At 42.4% G+C, this 18779-nt stretch overlaps 1 protein-coding gene across 1 annotated transcript in view; it reads right to left on the bottom strand.

The window, feature by feature from the left end:
* Window positions 1–18779, bottom strand: part of rxfp1 (relaxin family peptide receptor 1) — a 200509-nt gene that overhangs the window by 125729 nt on the left and 56001 nt on the right. Inside the window, exons 3-5 of the mRNA XM_067969164.1 lie at window positions 4463–4543; window positions 2557–2662; window positions 2400–2471 (exon numbers count right to left, since the gene is read on the bottom strand). Of these exons, the coding sequence (XP_067825265.1) occupies window positions 2400–2471; window positions 2557–2662; window positions 4463–4543 (259 nt within the window). The remainder of the gene's footprint in view (window positions 1–2399; window positions 2472–2556; window positions 2663–4462; window positions 4544–18779) is intronic.

Consider the following 18779-nt stretch of genomic DNA (forward strand, 5'->3'; position numbering starts at 1 on the left):
CCCATCTGTAATTGCCTTTGAGAAGGTACTTGGTGGGCTTTCTTCCTGAACCACTGAAGTCCATACTGTTAGGTAGGGAGTTCTAGGATTTTGAGTGCGCTACGATGAAGGAACAGCGATATAGTCAGGATGGTGTTTGACTTGGAGTGTACAGCAGTCCAAATAAATAAGTTCCTTTTATCTTCAATTTTCAAATGTTCATCTCAAGTTGCAGTAGAATCTTGCATTACTTTAGAAATGTTCCCATGACAACCCCACAGCCACCCTGAATGGTGGAATGAGGTCACTTCACATCTGCATTAAATTAGTCTGCTGCTAGATGTACTTTTACTTCTTTTGATATTTGTTCAAAATTTTACCCTCTGAGCACCACAGCAGCAACTGATTCCTGGTTTTGACATGATTTTCCCATAATAGGGGTACTTTTAACTTTTGGCAACAGTGTAAACAGGGCGATATGGGACTGGAATTCCTGAGGCAATTAAGAACCGTATGCCAATCAAGGGAGCTAGCAGGCTGGAATATCAGATGCGAATGGAACTGTATGTACTTAAAGCAGTAATCAAATGCCAGGTTTGAGCAGTTTTGGGGGAATAATATATTAACCGTACCACAAACCATTCAGTATGTACCATTAAATAGCGGGATGGTTATTTCTTACCAGCCCGCATTAATAATTCTTAAATCATGAAATTGAGGAGGAAAATTTTAATGATATTGAAATTAGACTGTTAGATTAATGAGGAATATGAATAATAATGTAATGGACTGCTGCTTATTAGATTAATATGGATTGATCATATCATGTTATGAAGTAGAGGATTATAAGTTAATGGTTATTACGTATGAAATAGTTATGAAGTAGGTGATTATCTGTCAAAGGTGATTATTGAAAGTGGGAAAAGTACATATATTAGGAAAATGTGGGCCGATTTTCGTTGTCATGGAAACAAATAACATGGTGTATAACAAGCAGCCGATCTGATATTGTCCTATTTATATTATCGCCAAGAATTAAAATTACCCCCAATAGGTTGACTTAGCTGCATCTATGCAGGGGCCATACCAATTTTGGTTTCCAGCCAATGAAAAGCTTTTGAAAAAAAATGCTCTTACCTCCAAAATAAACAATTGCAGTAGAGAAACAAAAATGTAAATTTAAGGAAAAGATTTTAAACTAAAAAAGTGAAAAAGGCATACAATAGAGATAGAACATGTAAAAAAAAATGTTAAAATCAAAAATAGAAATACAAGAAAAAAGATTGGGGGGAAATGGATGACAAGACATGGTAAAGTGTTCATTTATTTTGTACAGCTGTGCTGTAGAGGCCTAATTCAGTTGTTTAGGATTAATATTAAGCCTAGGTGGCACCATGGCCAATCCTGATCCTGTTTTCCACTGACACTATCTTCCAGCAAGGTATAAGGAGTGGGAACCATGGTTGATTTTTCTTTTCTTAATATAGGAGGGCTGAGTTCAGCTGCAGTACTTATTGCTGCTTCAGCTCAGGTCAGTTAACTTCGCATAGACTGGGAATTGAACCTGGGATTTTGCTGGTCTGCATGGTTCAGCTTTTCACTGAACAAACTTGCCTGAGAGGGGTAGTGAACTGATCTAATTCAAGTCCCTTTGGGTTTGAAATTCAATTAAATATTTCTCCAATCCAAATTGGCCAAATTCGGAAACATCAAGATTGATCCAAAATTTGACAATTTGGATGATTTCTAACTGGGGAGAAAAAAACTTTGGAGTTCGCCATGAGCTTTAGTTGTTCCTAATTCTCATACCATGAGGCCAATGTAACCATTAAAATTGCAATATTGTGAAATCCTTCTTGGTACAGCAGGGTATATGAAGACTCTGATCCTGACATGCAGTCTTACTCGGCGGGAGTGTAGATTGGAGAATCAGGGATGGAGGTCAGTACATCCAATTTGTTGCACTCCCAAAATCCGAATCAATATAATTAAATGACTGGAAAATAGGAGTGCTGATTTCCATGCCCATTTCGCCACAAGATGCTCCCATCAAGTGAGACTCTGCTGGTAGCGGAGACTCTAAAAATTTACCATTGTTTTAGAGCACTGTCTTTTTGGCTCTGGAATGTAGATGCCTAGATTTTCTGCCCATTCATGATTAATAAGTGGAAAATCTAGTCCAAACATTCATTCTCTTTGATAAAGTTTGAATGAATACATTTGGGCAGCATTTATCAACTCGATTTTTTTTGTTAAAAACAGGCTCTAAATATGAAGGTAGCTTTACTTTAAATCTCAAATTCTCTGTTCCCATCAGCACTGAGCAAATTCACCATTTGCAAGGAAGTACTAATTTCCAAAAGTAAACAGAGCCAAAAGATGCACAATAGTTTTTAGTTTCAAGCAACATTCACACTTACAGTTCTTGAAGGTCTTGGTAGGTGCTGAAACCATCAGCGTAAAGTTTTCTCAGTTTATTGACTCGCAGTCTCCTGAATTAGATAAAGACGAGGAGACAGCAATGAATTGAAGAAACACTGCTTCTCCCAGATATGAGCTGAATGTTCCTATACTTACATCGCTAATACATTGGAAGGAACCAAAGGGATGGAATGTAGTTCAGCACCTTCACAGTCGATTTCCAGACCTCTGCATTTACATTTCTCTGTAATATTCCCAAGCACTGTGCAAAAAGAAATGTTATAGCATATTATTCATTTGAGATTAATTGGATTTATTAAAAACACATGCAATGCTCCTACATCGAGCAACTTTGGGGAGAGATGCTAGAAAGAGATAATTTCCATATATCTTGTAAATAGAACTTTTTTTAATAATTCAAGTTTTTTTTTACCCCCCCCAGTTTGCTCATTTCCTCTCATGAAGGCGCTGAATCATCCTAAAGTGCAATTCCACATGTACTGGTTGCCTTCGGTATTTTGCCCAAGTGACCTTTCCTCATGTGTGAGCCTACAAAATGAGTTTCAGCAGACTATTTGACTGTGAGAGGGGGGCACGGTAACCAAGCCTGATCTTATCCTCACCTTATGCCCGCACATTTGCATTCTCCAGCAAGGGTCTTGGATACCTACCAGGAACAGGGCACTGAGAACAATTACAGTGTGAACTTGACAGCTTACCAAAGCAGAACCACTCTAACTGTTGTAGGGTACTTTGTCTGACAATGCATTGTAGATAGATACTTTCCATAAGGTGCAACCACATATTGTTGCAAATACTGTACCTTTTTTTTAACCCATAGCACACACCCTGAAACTTCAAGACATGAGAGAGTCGTGTGTGAAACCTGAAAACCAATGGACCAGGATATTGAAGGCCAAAAATATTACAATCGAATTAAAAACTTTTAAACTTATTTTCTTGTCCATCTGATATCCAGACCCACCTGATTTTCATATGGGTCCAACTGCTATATGGTTAGACAAAATCTTTAGGGCTAGATTTTCCCTCTGGTGGTATTGCAACCAGAAGTGGGTCAATGTGGGACTTACGCTCACCAGCCTGACCCCACCGTGACCTACTCTCTTTTTCCTGGGTTGGGGTCAATTATATAGGCTGGATAGGCTGCCAGTGGGATTTCTGCCCACCATTGGGAGGGAGCCCATCAGTGCAACAGAGGGAACTACTGCTGTGGAGCCCTTGCTGCAGCTCTGGAATAGAGGAAACGTCACGAATAATGGTGGCCAGGACTTGGTACCCTTCTGCTTTCGCTGGATATGATGCTTTATCTCCTGTTGCATACTCAGCACTGCCCACCCCTATACTGGCCTTTCTGCGGGTTGGTGGTACTGTGGCAGGAAGGCAGGGAAGCCAGCTGGTTTCTCAAGCACTGTCTGCTGTCATCATTTAAATGCAACGAGGCGCTCAATGGGTTGAGAACCTTGCTAGGGATGGGGAGGAAAATTTAGGGTTGTGGATTCGGTGGTAGACCTGAGCACCAATTCCTCCTATGCTGGGCATCTGCCTGATGTTATGGCTGCATGGTACACCAGGGATATGCCCATGTTGGCCCATAGTGATTCTGCAAACTCCGGGATCATGGCCTGTGGATTTTTAGTGACACTGAATTTAGATAAACTCTTGGTGCTTCGCTAAAGTATTTCTGCATTTATTAAGGGTTTTGCTGCACTATTCTGTTAATAAACAGTATTTAATCATTCTCTGGGCTTGCATTTTTCACTCCATAGTCTGGTGAACGTTGGTTAGGCTGAGCATTTGTGTGTTACATTTGCTAATAGTGGTAACGTATAGTCACTGTCCCTTACTGCTCACCCACTTACTTGCTCATTGGTTGGTTGATCACAGTAATGTTCTCCCATTAACATAGTTTCTCCTTTGTTTAGTTACATAATAAATCAAATTCCTTACTTCCCTTAAGTAGGAACTGGTGACTGATTAAAATGGGAAGAGGGTGTTTCAAAAATTTAAACAAACTCAAAGTATAACAACATTTGAAACTTACTGCAGTTTGTAAATTCGGTTTCGTATGTTGAACTTCTTCCATAATATAAATCGAAAAGCTCGGACCATCCATTGTTGTCATCTACAATTGAGAAATGATTACTTAATATACCATGCAAAATTAATTCAGAACTGATGCAGAGGCATATGCTCACCAATGTTGTGTCAATCAGACCTTAGCTGTATTCTGAAAACTGGCAGGTGATGATATCCTTAAATACGGGTTAAAGAGAGCTGAGAAATTTGGAGTATTGTGGTGGTAACATGAAGTCATTGTAGATTCAATCACAAGTGCTGGACTGATGTAACATTACTTCATTTAGCTTGTAAAGTGAAAATGTGGAAATCAAGGGTAGAAATTAATTCTTGGGCCCAGACTCGGCACTGTTAAGCAGCACGCGGCCCAACTGAGTGGCCCAAGGCCAGCCCAAAATTGGACCTCTGGCCTCATTAATATTTAACGTGCGAGCTGGTCCTCCTGATGCGCTTCTACAACCAGCTCGCATATTTGAAGAGCACGAATGTCGGGTCACTTGCCTTGCCAGCAGCGGCCCGATGATAAGTCCCGGGAGGGAGGTTGGAGCGGGCAACATGGGTTGGAGGTTGATCGCGATGACTGTTGCTCCTCCAGGCTCCACAAGAAGGTTTTGGAAAAAATGTGCATTGAAAAAAACTTACTTTCAGTTGGCGGCCGTAGTGGCGACTGAAGAATTTCTGTGAGGGGAGCCAGATCAGATGTTAGTCCTCTCATTTATTTTTATAAGAGACCTAACGCCTGTTTTAGGCAACTGGCAAGGACACCTGAAAAATTTCAGGCGCAGGATGTTAGTTCCCAAAATTAGGCATTATTGTGCCCGTTTTATACCAAATGTGTAAATCCTGAAGGTGTGATCCAATAACAATGTTGGATGCAATCTTCGCTGACTCTGGGATATGTTGAAGGTTGACAGATTCATCCTTTGTTCTTGTTCTTCAGTCTATTCTGAATTTAATTTGATTTTAGTACTTAATACTTCAATATGCATAGAGAAATCTAATCTTTTAATTTTCTTCTACATGAATTATCAAATGATAATCTCTATTTTCATTATTATCACAACAATCAGTCTATTTCTTCACCATTATGGCTTTGATAAGGTCCCGGACTTCAAGGGTTAAGTTACGAAGAGAGATTACACAATTGGGGTTGTATTCTCTGGCGTTTCGAAGGTTAAGGGGTGATCTGATCGAAGTTTATAAGATATTAAGGGGAACGGATAGGGTGGATAGAGAGAAACTATTTCCGCTGGTTGGGGATTCTAGGAGTAGGGGGCACAGTCTAAAAATTAGAGCCAGACCTTTCAGGAGTGAGATTAGAAAACATTTCTACACACAAAGGGTGGTAGAAGTTTGGAACTCTCTTCCGCAAACGGCAATTGATACTAGCTCAATTGCTAAATTTAAATCTGAGATAGATAGCTTTTTGGCAATCAAAGGTATTAAGGGATATGGGCCAAAGGCAGATATATGGAGTTAGATCACAGATCAGACATGATCTTATCAAATGGCAGAGCAGGCACGAGGGGCTGAATGGCCTACTCCTGTTTCTATGTTCCTGTTATGGTGTTTTGCTATATCAAAAATATTAGATTTTCTGCCTAAGGATCTTGTTTAAAATGAAAAATAGTATCAAGAAGCGAGGAGGTTAAAACCCTTACAGAAACAGTGCTAGATGCATTCTACTCAGCATTACACATACTGAGGCACTGCAGTAAGTAAATATTTTTATTGATTAGGCACTTGCAGAAAAAGATCAATATAGCCAGTAGCCTCTAAAGTTCTGTATGATGCACGATGCAGTTAAAGCCACTTTTAAAAGACATTTGTCAACCTTTGTCTAAAAATTGATTTCTTAAGGCTTTGTTAATTTCTATGCTCTTTAATGGAGGTGTGTTTCTATCCTATTAAAATACAATGCAGATATACGAAACAATTCACCTCTAATCTATTATATATAAGACTTCCATCTGCAGAATACAGTGTGATCTGCTATTTTCATGTAGATTAAGAAAATATGATGATTAAAGAGATGGGATAGTTGCCCTGTGAGCCTCTTGCTGGTTTCTTCAATAGTTCAATCGAGTCAGGGATAGTTCCCTTAGGCTAGAAGCTAGCTCATGTCGTTCCTATATTCAAAAAAGGGGACAAACCAGAGCCAGGGAACTACAGGCCTATCAGCCTGACATCCATTATTGGGAAGATACTAGAAGGGATTGTAAGAGATGCACTTTATGATCACTGGGAAAGGGAAGGGCTCATTAGAAATTCATAACACGGCATCCAGATAAATAGGTAGACATTATCTACCTGGACTTTCAAAATGCCTTTGATAAGGTACCTAACACTAGATTACTTCACAAGATAGAACCTTGTGGTGTCAGTAGGAATTTGATAAGCTGGTTTAGGAATTGGCTCCAATCCTGCAGCCAAAAAGTTGCAGTTAACGGATGTGGTTCAGCCTGGAGACACATTACTAGTGGTGTCCCCCGGGGATCGGCCCTGGGCCCAATACATTTTAATTTCTTTATGAATGACCTGGACAGTGGTGTTGGGATTTTGGTCAGTAAGTTTGCAGATGACACCAAAATCTGCTCAAGGGTTAAGACAGTAGAGGAGTGCAATCAAATGCAAAGAAGATTAAGAAGTGCTAGGGCAGTGGGCCATACATTGAAAATGGCATTTAACTTGGATAAATGTCGTGCCATGCATGTTGGTAGGGCCAACACAGAGTACACGTATCATTTGCAGGGAACGATACTGAAAGAGGTTGAGAGAGAAAAAGATCACTGAAGCGTAGAGATTTTGGGCATGATTTTAACCTGGAGTTGGAACCCAGCCTATCCCTAGATATTCGCATGAGGAACCTGGAAGCGAAATGAACGCATCGCAATCATGATCACAACTCAATTGAAGGTGAGTATTAGTGCTTCCGGGTTTCCCACTTGCCAGGCAACCAGATTGATAGGCTGGCTGCCAGTGAAGGGAGCCCCGATCAGAGAGGTGGGTGGGAGGGAGAGAGAGATTGTGGACAATGGAACAAATTGGAGGGGGCAGGGGGATGTGGATGACATCAGGAAGTCCAGCATTGGGATCGGGAGGGGATCCAGGTATGGGGGGAGGGTCCAGCATCAGGGGGGGAGGGGCGGGGTTGGGCGATCGCAGGGTCACATCGTGACAGGTGAGCTTGTTGGGCCTGGATGAAGCATTCCTGCTCCTTTGGGCCCACAAGCAATGCAATAAAGGCACTCACCTAATGGATCTGGCCCTTCCCGCCTGCTTTCACCTGTCATGAATCGGAAGTGATGGGAAACCCAAACAGGTAAGGTTGAATTCATTTAATTTTTGCAGTACACCATTTCATACTTCAACTATTTCAATGAGAAACACTTCCCCTTTAACAATCAGCCCGCCGTTGTTAAGTGGGGGCGGGACTTCTGGGTGTCTGCTGTGTGCATGCATCTAAACGCGCCTGGGTCAAACTCGGAAGTGTGTGTGTTGGAGCCGGGATGTGGTCCAGCTCCAAAAAGCTGTTATTTTAACCTCCCTCCGCCCCTAACCCACCCGTTCTTGGGGGTTAAAATTACCCCCGTTGTAGCTAAAGCTAACAGGGTATTGGGTTTTTTAATAGAACCATTCAGTATAAATCAAAAGATACCATTTTGTTACTACAGAGGTTGCTGGTTAGACTGCACCGGGAATACTGTGCCCAGATTTGGTCCCCCGACACGGTGGGTGATATAATAGCCTTGAAAAAGGTCTAGAGGAGAGCTACGAGAATGATTCCTAGCTTAAAGAACCTCAGCTACTTAAGCTTAAACAGACTTAAGGACCTTGGTCTATTTGGTCTTGGACACCGCGCAACAATCACCAGACAGGAGGGTTCCCTCCCAGTCGGGGAACACTTCAGCAGTCAAGGACATTCAGCCTCCGATCTTCGGGTAAGCGTACTCCAAGGCGGCCTTCGAGACACACGACAACGCAAAATCGTCGAGCAGAAATTGATAGCCAAGTTCCGCACCCATGAGGACAGCCTCAACCAGGATCTTGGGTTCATGTCGCGCTACACGTAACCCCACCAGGGGAAAAAAAAGTTATCTGTTTTTAATACAACTGGTCATTCTCTCTCTTTCTCTTCCTTTCGGATGTTTCTCTCTCTCTCTCCCTCTCTTTCTTTGGTTCTGGCTGTTTGTATATTCAGTTGTCTGGGGTATCTAAGGTTTCTCTGTCTGAACACTATTCAATTAATTTGATTGCCTTGATAACGGGCAGTTGGAAAGATTATCTGTAATCACCAGGCATTGTTCTATGACTATATATGCGATAATTTTCAATGAATCTCGACACTCACCTGACGAAGGAGAAAGCCTCCGAAAGCTTGTAATTTTCAAATAAAACTGTTGGACTATAACCTGGTGTTGTAAGATTCCTTACATTTGTACACCCCAGTCCATCACCAGCATCTCCACATCATATTTACTTTAGAGCAGCATAGATTTAGAGAGATCTGATCGAGCTCTATAAAATAATTAAAGGGCTGGATAGCATCCCTATTGATAGATTATGCCAGTTTAAAGAATGGGGAGGACCAGGGGACATGAGTTTAAACTATGGAAGAGTAGGAATAGACTGGATGTTAGGCGATTCTTCCTTTCCCAGAGAATTATGAGCCTCTGGAATATCTTGCTGGCTGGCGTGGTAGGTGCTGATTCTTTGCATGCCTTCCAGAGGGAGCTGGACTGGTTCCTGACTGGGGCAGAGATCAAATCACATTGAAGTTAAGTGTCTTTATAGATCACACTTGGTCCATGTGATCTCCTGGACTGGTTTCAATTGTCTGAGGGGGTTGGAGAGGAATTTTCCAGAATATTTTCCCCCTTATTGGCCCTGGGTTTTTTCTCTGTTTTTTGGCCTCTCCCAGGAGATTACATGGCTCAGGGGGAGGGGAGGGGGAAGTGTCTAGTCATGATGCTCCATGATGGTGTGTGGGGCAGGCTTGATGGACCAGCTGGTCATTTCTTGCCCGTCAATTTTATATGTTCATAAGAAAATATGGATCCACTGGAGGTCATTCAGCCCATTGAACCCATTGCTTTCAAACACATTTTTATTCAAGGACTTGAACTAATTTATTTAATCTCCAGAGTTAAAATTGTTGTTGATTCCCAAAGTTACCTTGGTTGAATTCTAATATATTCAACCCCAACTACTTAAATTCCACAAATCACAACAACCATAATGTTTTATAGGGTACTTGATCATCTATATCCACACTTACTATAAACCAATCCTCTCCTTAACTGGATCTTTATCCAGCAACTCTCTTTTGACAGCAATAACAGTGAAGCATTAACTTATATAATTTGAGCATTCATTCCGTATATCCACTATTCCAGGGAAAAAATTCCTTTCTAATCTCTGGCTCCATTTGAGATATGTTAGACTGATATCTTAGAATTTCACTAAGGTATCTTTGGGAGTCAACAACAAATTTAACTCTGGAGATTAATTTTGTACTCACATCCTCTATTTCTGTGATTAAATTTAAATTAAATAACCTGCTTACTTCTATATTATTTGTGTCTTTCATGATTATAAATGGCTGCACTCCAGTGATTGGTAATTCAGTGCAGTATGGAAGTTGTGCTTGCAAATGCAGCTATATTTGCTAACAGGCACCATGCAGTCAATAGCATATACATGTGATAGAGGGGTCTCATAGCGCACAGAATTACCACTTGCAGACAGGTAGTGTTTACCTGGATGCTCCCAATGATATGCTTTGGGCCATATGTGGGTGCTCACTAGATCCTGAAGACCTAATCATATTGCTCAACTATTCTTTGAAGGTTCTGCACACAATAATGAACTATGTAGGTGTGCAGAAACAAGCAGAGGTATGCTTATAATATGGGTGGGCCCACTTTGTACAGGTAATCATTTATTCAAGGGCACAAGTAAACTTCTATTGCAAAATTAAGTACATAGTGAGTCAATACTTGTGCTGCAGGAGAACTGGGAATTACTGTGAGGCAAGAAAAGCTGCTGCTCACTAAAATGGCCTAATCCGTAATGACCTGTGAGTACACTGGTTAGCAGCCTCTCCTAATGAAGTTACATTCCTTCCTGGGGAAGATAGACTAGGGAATAGGGATAGGGTCAGCCTGTCAGTAAATGCATTGATGTACAAGCAACAGATAAATGTGATCCTGAAACTCCTATGTCCGCAGGGTTGATGGTTGCATTTTAAAGACCTTTCCAGGTAGGGCAAGCTCTTGGTGGAATGCTAGGTAGGGTACAGGTGCTAGGCTCCTCCTGAATAGGCACAAGTCTGCAACTGGTCAAAGTTGAGGGATCTGATTGTGGACGTCCTTGAATTTCATTATTTGATGCTGTCATCTAGCATCAGTACATTGAAAGATTTGATTGAGATCTGAGTTGGAGGGGTGATGGAAACACATGTGCTCCGTGCACTCAAAGATATTAGGCACGAGCACAGGTGCTACGCATGTTTTTCTGGGTGCTGAACTGGCCAACATCCTTGAATTATTTCAGAGATCACTCCATCATAAAACACAAGAAAGCAGAAATTCCAGAAGCTTCCCTCTTCTAGTGGAGGTTTGGCGGAGCATAACTCAGATATTTAAGATGCAGACTCTGACCCAAATCCCAGAGACGATGTCATCTGCATGGTCAGGGTGGGCTGCCAGTTCCTGCAAGGGCAGATGGTGGTGGGACCCCCATGCGAGGTATTCTGACTTTGCACAGTTCCAGAGGGGATTTCAAAGGTATTGATTGGAACATACAAGTGGCGTTTGTCCCAGTAGTTCATTCACATTGGTATATGGGGTCCTTGTGGATGACAACTTCAATCTGGACACAGTCCTTCTGGACGATGCTCAGAAAGGGCAAAGGGCCCTTTAGTCTTTCTAACCTTTATTCAATGAAAGAAAATTCATAATGTAGATCAAGCTACTCGTGTATTAGATATGTGCCAAATAGTTTGCCTGCATGGCTCTGAAGTTCTAGGCAAAAAAGTTAGATTCTGGGGCTAATTGTAGTGCCCCTACCACCAACCTTGCTGAGATCAGCTGAATCAGTATATACCTGGCATTGAACCTAGAACCTGGTAGATCAGTATGGGGGTGAATTTCCTCAGGGTTGCTCCTGATGCACCACTATTACTTCACGCATAACCGGGGGTTTCCGCTAAAGTTACAACGATGCAGTGGGAGAAGCTCTAAGGATATTCATCCCCTCAGTTGCTCACTGCAAAATCAGCTGAGCCATCAGGGGAGTCTCCCAATATCCTTGTGAGGGTTAAGTGGCCAAAGTGACACAGACGGAGAGAAATTGGTCATCGTCACACCTGTTTCTGGGGCAAAATTGGAGGGACCAATTTCGGTTGTGATCTCATGCCAGATCTCCCCCGGAAGTGGGTTGGCTGCCAAATTGGAACCAGACAACTTCCAAGCGTCCAGGGTGCCTGCATGAAACAGGTGTAATATGCAAATTAGGGTTCTAATGCCTGCTTTAGGATCTCACTCTAAAATTGTCATCAACTGGGCGGAACATGCGGCATGCATGCTCCACTCAGTTTTTCTGTGTTTACAGCGGCCTAACCAACGGTCCTTAAAGGGACCACTAGAGACTGCCCTCAAAAAAGGTAAATAACATTTTTATTCATTTATTTTTGTGGAACCAGAGGGAGCAGGAGTGCTCCACAGAAATAACGTGAGCTGCTGCAGGCCCAGATACATCTTTCCCCTCCTGTTTGCCTTCCCCCATCTCCCCAGGACTTATCAGTGGGCTGACTAAGTTTCCAGCGCGATATAAATATTCTAAATACAAAGTGCAATAAATATCAGTGCTTTATTGAGACAGAAAGAGAGAGAGGGAGATAAAGGAATTTACACTTGAACCAAAGAACTAAACAACTGGAAATGTGATTCTCTCATGGGCCTTGCTGGGAAGTCATATTTAAATTCGGGCATGCGCTGTATGTGCCTAAATTTCCAACATGTGCTCTCAGTGGATGAGGCAAAAGCTTCCTCTATAGTCTCTATTCTCACCTGATTGGATTGGCTGCTTTGGAGTGCACAAATATATTTTTAATATTTTTAGTCAGTGGATTTATTTGTTGGGGTGCAAGTTGCTATCAACTATTCAAGTTCAATTTTAAACTTTAAATTTTTAGGTTTCTATCAGGCTTAAGCAAAGACAAACAAGCAAGCTCGCCTACTGTGGTTAGTTAATTGGTTCGCTAGATTAAACTGGTTCCTGAAACAGTAGCAGAGCCAGGGCTGATTCAGCTGAGTCAGAAACAGTAGAAATACAGGGGCCTGTGAGTGCAACCGGCACTGAGTGCAGTGGGCACGGAGTGAACAGCTTGAGAGTTTGGTAAGTGTGGAAGTTCAGTGAAGTGGGGGAAGGAGGTGCTGCTTGCCTTGCTTTTCCTAACTTTTTCGGCAGAGCGGCGGCGGACCTGAGCAGCAGAAGACCGAGAACGGGGATAAAAGTAGCAGCGGACCGAGGCCCGAGAACGGAGATAAAAGCAGCAGCAGACCGAGGCCCGAGAACGGGGATAAAAGCAGCAGCAGACCGAGGCCCGAGAGCCGGGATAAAAGCAGCAGCAGACCTGCAACAAGAGAAAACTGCAGTGTGACTTTACAGGTGAGGCAGGTAAGTGATTGGTAGTGACTGTGGCCTTAGTTTTAAGTTAACATATAGCATATAACTAAATTTTAAAAACTAAACTTAATTTAATTAAACTAATTAAACAAGGTAAATAATTTGATGAACAATAAATTGATTAATTAAATAAATAAAATAATGGGAGAACAGGAGATGTGTTGCTGCTGTAATATGTGGGAGTTTGTGGACATTTTTGTCCAGGGCGACTACATCTGCGGTAAGTGTCTGCAGCTCGAGGAACTTCAGCTCCGAGTTGAGGAGCAGGACTCCAAGCTGCGGACATTGCGAGACATCAGGGAGGGAGAAAGCTACCTAGACCTTTTGCTCCAGAAGGCAGCCACACCCCTTAGATTAAATACTTTAGAATTGACACGTGGTCAGGGACAGGAGGGTGTGACTGCGAGTGAGGCAGGTACGGGGATCCAGGAGGTAGTATTGCAGGAGCCTCAGTCCCTGCACTTGTCCAATAGACTTGAGGCTCTTGCAACACTTGTGGACAAGTGTGGGGACTGCGGAGAGGACGAGCAAACTGACCATGGCACCGTGATACAGGAAGCCGTTCAAGTGGGGGGAGTGAAAAGGAAGGTGGTTGTAGTAGGCGATAGTATAGTTAGGGGGATAGACACTGTTCTCTGCAGCCAGGAGCAGGAGTCCCGAAGGCTATGTTGCCTACCCGGTGCCAGGGTTAAGGACATCTCCTCCGGGCTGGAGAAGAACTTGGAGTGGGAGGGGGAGGATCCAATTGTCATGATTCACGTAGGTACCAACGACATAGGTCGGACTAAGAAAAAGGTTCTGCTGAGAGAGTTTGAGCAGCTAGGGAACAAATTAAAAAGCAGAACCACAAAGGTAATAATCACTGGATTATTACCTGAGCCACGAGTAAATTGGGATAGGGTAAATAAGATCAGAGAGATGAATGCATGGCTCAAAGATTGGTGTGGGAGAAGTGGGTTTCGATTCGTGGGGCACTGGCACCAGTACTGGGGAAAGAGAGAGCTGTTCCGTTGGGACGACTACACCTGAACCATGCTGGGACTAGAGTTCCAGTGAATCGAATAACCAGGGAGTTAGATAGGGCTTTAAACTAAATAAGGAGGGGGAGGGTCCCGGTGGAGAGAAATCTAGAATGCTAAAGAGAAAAGACAAGGAAGCAGTGCAAAAAAGTGATTGGGGTAAGGATAATCAGATTGTGTCAGGAAGGGACAGAGCGTTCAAACAAAAGGCAACAATTAGGGTCTGGGTAAGAAAAAATAGTAATAAGACAAATAGGGCCAAAGTACAAAAAAATGTTAAGATGTCTAAAAATGTTAAAAAGACAAATCTAAAGCCATTGTATCTGAATGCATGAAGCATTCGTAATAAGGTAGATGAATTAACAGCGCAAATAGATGTAAACGGATATGATATAATAGCAAATACAGAGACATGGCTGCAGGGTGACCACGGCTGGGAGCTGAATATCCAAGGGTATTCGATATTTAGGAAGGACAGGCAAAAAGGAAAAGGAGGTGGGGTGGCGTTGTTAGTAAAGGATGAAATCAGAGCAATAGTGAGAAAGGATATTGGCTCAGAAAATCATGATGTAGAATCAGTCTGGGTGGAGTTAAGATTCGCCAAGGGGCAGAAAACAATGGTGGGAGTTGTCTATAGGCCTCCAAACAGTAGTGGTAATGTAGGGGATGGGATCAATCAGGGAATTAGAGATGCATGTAACAAGGGTACTACAGTAATCCTGGGTGACTTTAATCTGCATATAGACTGGCCAAACCAAATTAGCAATATTGTGTGGAGGAGAAATTCCTGGAGTGTGGACGAGATGGTTTTTTAGACCAGTACGTTGAGCAGCCAACCAGGGAACAGGCGATCCTAGATTGGGTATTGTGCAATGAGAAGGGGTTAATTAATAATCTTGTTGTGTAGGATCCTTTAGGGAAGAGTGACCATAACATGATAGAATTCTTCATTAAGATGGAAAGTGAAGTAGTCCAATCCAAAATTAGGGTCCTAAATCGAAACAAAGGAATCTACGAAGGTAAGCTTTGATAGATTGGGAAGCTTCACTAAAAGGCATGATGGTGGATAGGCAATGGCTAACATTTAAGGAACGAATGCATGAATTGCAACAATTATACATTCCTTTCTGGCGCAAAAACACAAAAGGAAAAGCGGCCCAACCATGGCTAACAAAAGAAATTAAGGATAGTATTAGATCCAAAGACGAATCATATAAAGTTGCCAGAAAAAGTAGCAAGTCTGAGGATTGGAAACAGTTTAGAATTCAGCAAAAAAGGACCAAGAGATTGATTAAGAGGAGAAAAATAGAGTATGAGAGTAAACTTGCAAGGAACATAAAAGTGGACTGTTAAAGCTTCTATAAGTAAGTAAAAAGAAAAAGATTAGTGAAGACAAATGTAGGTCCTTTACAGTCAGAAACGGGAGAATTAATAATGAGGAACAGGGAAATGGCAGAGCAATTAAACAAATACTTTGGTTCTGTCTTCACGGAAGAGGACACAAATAACTTCCCAGAAATGCTAGGGAATCAAGGGACTAGTGAGAAGGAGGAATTAAAGGAAATTAGTATTAGTAAAAAAATAGTGCTGGCAAAATTAATGGTACTGAAAACCGATAAATCCCAGGACCTGATAATCTGCATCCCAGAGTACTAAAAGAAGTAGCTATGGAAATAGTGGATGCCTTAGTTGTCATCTTCCAAAATTCTATAGATTATGGAACAGTTCCTGCAGATTGGAGGGTGGCAAATGTAACCCCACTAGTTAAAAAAGGAGGGAGAGAGAAAACAGGGAACTATAGATTGGTTAGCCTAACATCAATAGTAGGGAAAATGCTAGAGTCTATTATGAAGGATGTGATAACAGGACATTTAGAAAATATCAATGGGATTAGACAAAGTCAGCATGGATTTATGAAAAGGAAATCATGTTTGACAAACCTACTGGAGTTTTTTGAGGATGTAACTGGTAGAATAGATAAGGGAGAACCAGTGGATGTGGTTTATTTGGATTTTCAGAAGGCCTTTGATAAAGTCCCACATAAGAGGTTAGTGTGCAAAATGAAAGCACATGGTGGTAATATACTGGCATGGATTGAAAATTGGTTAACAGACAGGAAACAGAGAGTAGGAATAAATGGGTCTTTTTCGGGGTGGCAGGCAGTGACTAGTGGGTACCGCAGGGATCAGTGCTTGGGCCCCAGCTATTCACAATATATATCAATGATTTGGATGAGGGAACCAAATGTAATATTTTCAAGTTTGCTGACGACACAAAACTAGGTGGGATTGTGAGTTGTGAGGAGGATGCAAAGAGGCTTCAAGGCAATTTAGACAAGTTGACTGAGTGGGCAAATACATGGCAGATGCAGTAAAATGTGGATAAATATGAAGTTATCCACTTTGGAAGGAAAAACAGAAAGGCAGAGTATTATTTAAATGGTGATAGATTGGGGAATGTTGATGTACAAAGGGACCTGGGTGTCCTTGTACACCAGTCACTGAAAGCAAACATGCAGGTGCAGCAAATAGTTAGGAAGGCAAATGGTATGTTGGCCTTCATTGCAAGAGGGTTTGAGCATAGGAGCAAGGATGTCTTACTGCAGTTATACAGGGCCTTGGTGAGACCACACCTGGAGTATTGTGTGCAGTTTTGGTCTCCTTACCTAAGAAAGGATATACTTGCCATTGAGGGAGTGCAGCAAAGGTTCACCAGACTGATCCCTGGGATGGCAGGACTGTCATATGAGGAGAGATTGGGTCGACTTGGCCTGTATTCACTCAAGTTTAGAAGAATGAGAGGGGATCTCATTGGAACATATAAAATTCTGACAGGGCTAGACAGACTGGATGCAGGGAGGATGTTTCCCCTGGCTGGGGTGTCTAGAACGAGGGTCACAGTCTCAGGATATGGGGTAGGACATTTAGGACTGAGATGAGGAGAAATATCTTCACTCAGAGGGTGGTGAACCTGTGGAATTCTCTATCACAGAAGGCTGTGGAGGCCAAGTCACTGAATATATTTAAGAAGGAGCTAGATAGATTTCGAGACACAAAAGGCATAAAGGGGTATGGGGAGAGAGCCGGAACATGGTATTGAGATAGAGGATCAGCCATGATCATATTGAATGGCGGAGCAGGCTCGAAGGGCCGAATGACCTGCTCCTGCTCCTATTTTCTATGTTTCAATGTTTTCTATGTTTCCATACAGCTGTATATTTGACCCTTGGATGGGAGAGAGTCGACAGAGCAAACAAAGAATAATGTTCTGGTTATTCATGTGTTGGGAGATTCAAGTGCATTATGATTTTAAAGGAGTACTATCTTCATGATAAAGAGGGAGACATTTTTTTGGTTTCTTCTGCCTCTTCACTCTGCCTAAACCAAAAAAAAGGTTGCCAAACAATTTTTCCTGCAGACAATGCTTTTTTAAAAAAGTATACCTTTTTACAGTAATAATTTTGTTTATTGGAGAGCTGGAACAACAATTGGAATGTATAAGACCATAAGACCATAAGAGATAGGAGCAGGAGTAGGACATTCGGGACCTCGAGCCTGCTTCGCCATTTAGTGAGATCGTGGCTGATCAGATTTTTACCTCAACTCCACTTTCCTGCCCTTTCCCCATATCCTTTGACTCCCTTGCTGATCAAAAATTTGTCGAACTCAGCCTTGAATATATTCAATGACTCAGCCTCCACAGCTTTTTGGGGTAAAGAATTCCAAAGATTCACGACCCTAAGGGAGAAGAAATTCCACCTTATTTCCATCTTAAACAGGCGACCCCTTATTCTGAGACTATGCCCTCTAATTTTAGATTCCCCCATGAGGGGTAACATCCTCTCAGCATCTACCCTATCGAGTCCACTCAGAATCTTGTATGTTTCAATAAGATCTCCTCTCATTCTTCTAAACTCCAATGAGTATAGACCCAACCTGTTCAATCTTTCCTCATAAGACAACCCATCCATACCTGGAATCAACCTAGTGAATCCTTCTCTGAACTGCCTCCAATGCAAGTATGTCCTTCCTTAAATAAGGGTACCAGAACTGTACGCGTACTCTAGGTGTGTTCTCACCAGCACCCTGTACAGTTGAAGCATGACTTCCCTGCTTTTATACTCCATCCCCCTAGAAATAAAGGCCAATATTCTGTTTGCCTTCGGGATTACCTGCTGCACCTGTATGTTGACTTTTTGTGTTTCATGTATGAGGACACCCAGATCCCTCTGTACCGCAGCATTTTGTAGTATTTCTCCATTCAAATAATATTTTGCTTTTTTATTTTTCCTCCCAAAGTGGATGACTTCACATTTTCCCACATTATATTCCATCTGCCAAATTTTTGCCCACTCGCTTAACCTGTCAATATCCCTTTGCAGACACTTTGGGCCTGATTTTAGCACCCGCTACCGGGTGCGTTCTCGGCGGGGGGGGCCCCGAAAATCCCGAAATCCAGGTGCGGGACCGGATCGCGCCTCGATCCCGCCCACTTCCGGGTTCCCCGACGACGCGCCGGCGCGCGCGCGCAGCCCCCGCTGGTGGGAATCCCGCAGGCAGTTAAAGCCAGCGG

The sequence above is a fragment of the Heptranchias perlo genome, chromosome 1 (assembly GCF_035084215.1).
Source record: "Heptranchias perlo isolate sHepPer1 chromosome 1, sHepPer1.hap1, whole genome shotgun sequence".
In the NCBI taxonomy this organism is placed as follows: Eukaryota; Metazoa; Chordata; class Chondrichthyes; order Hexanchiformes; family Hexanchidae; genus Heptranchias; species Heptranchias perlo.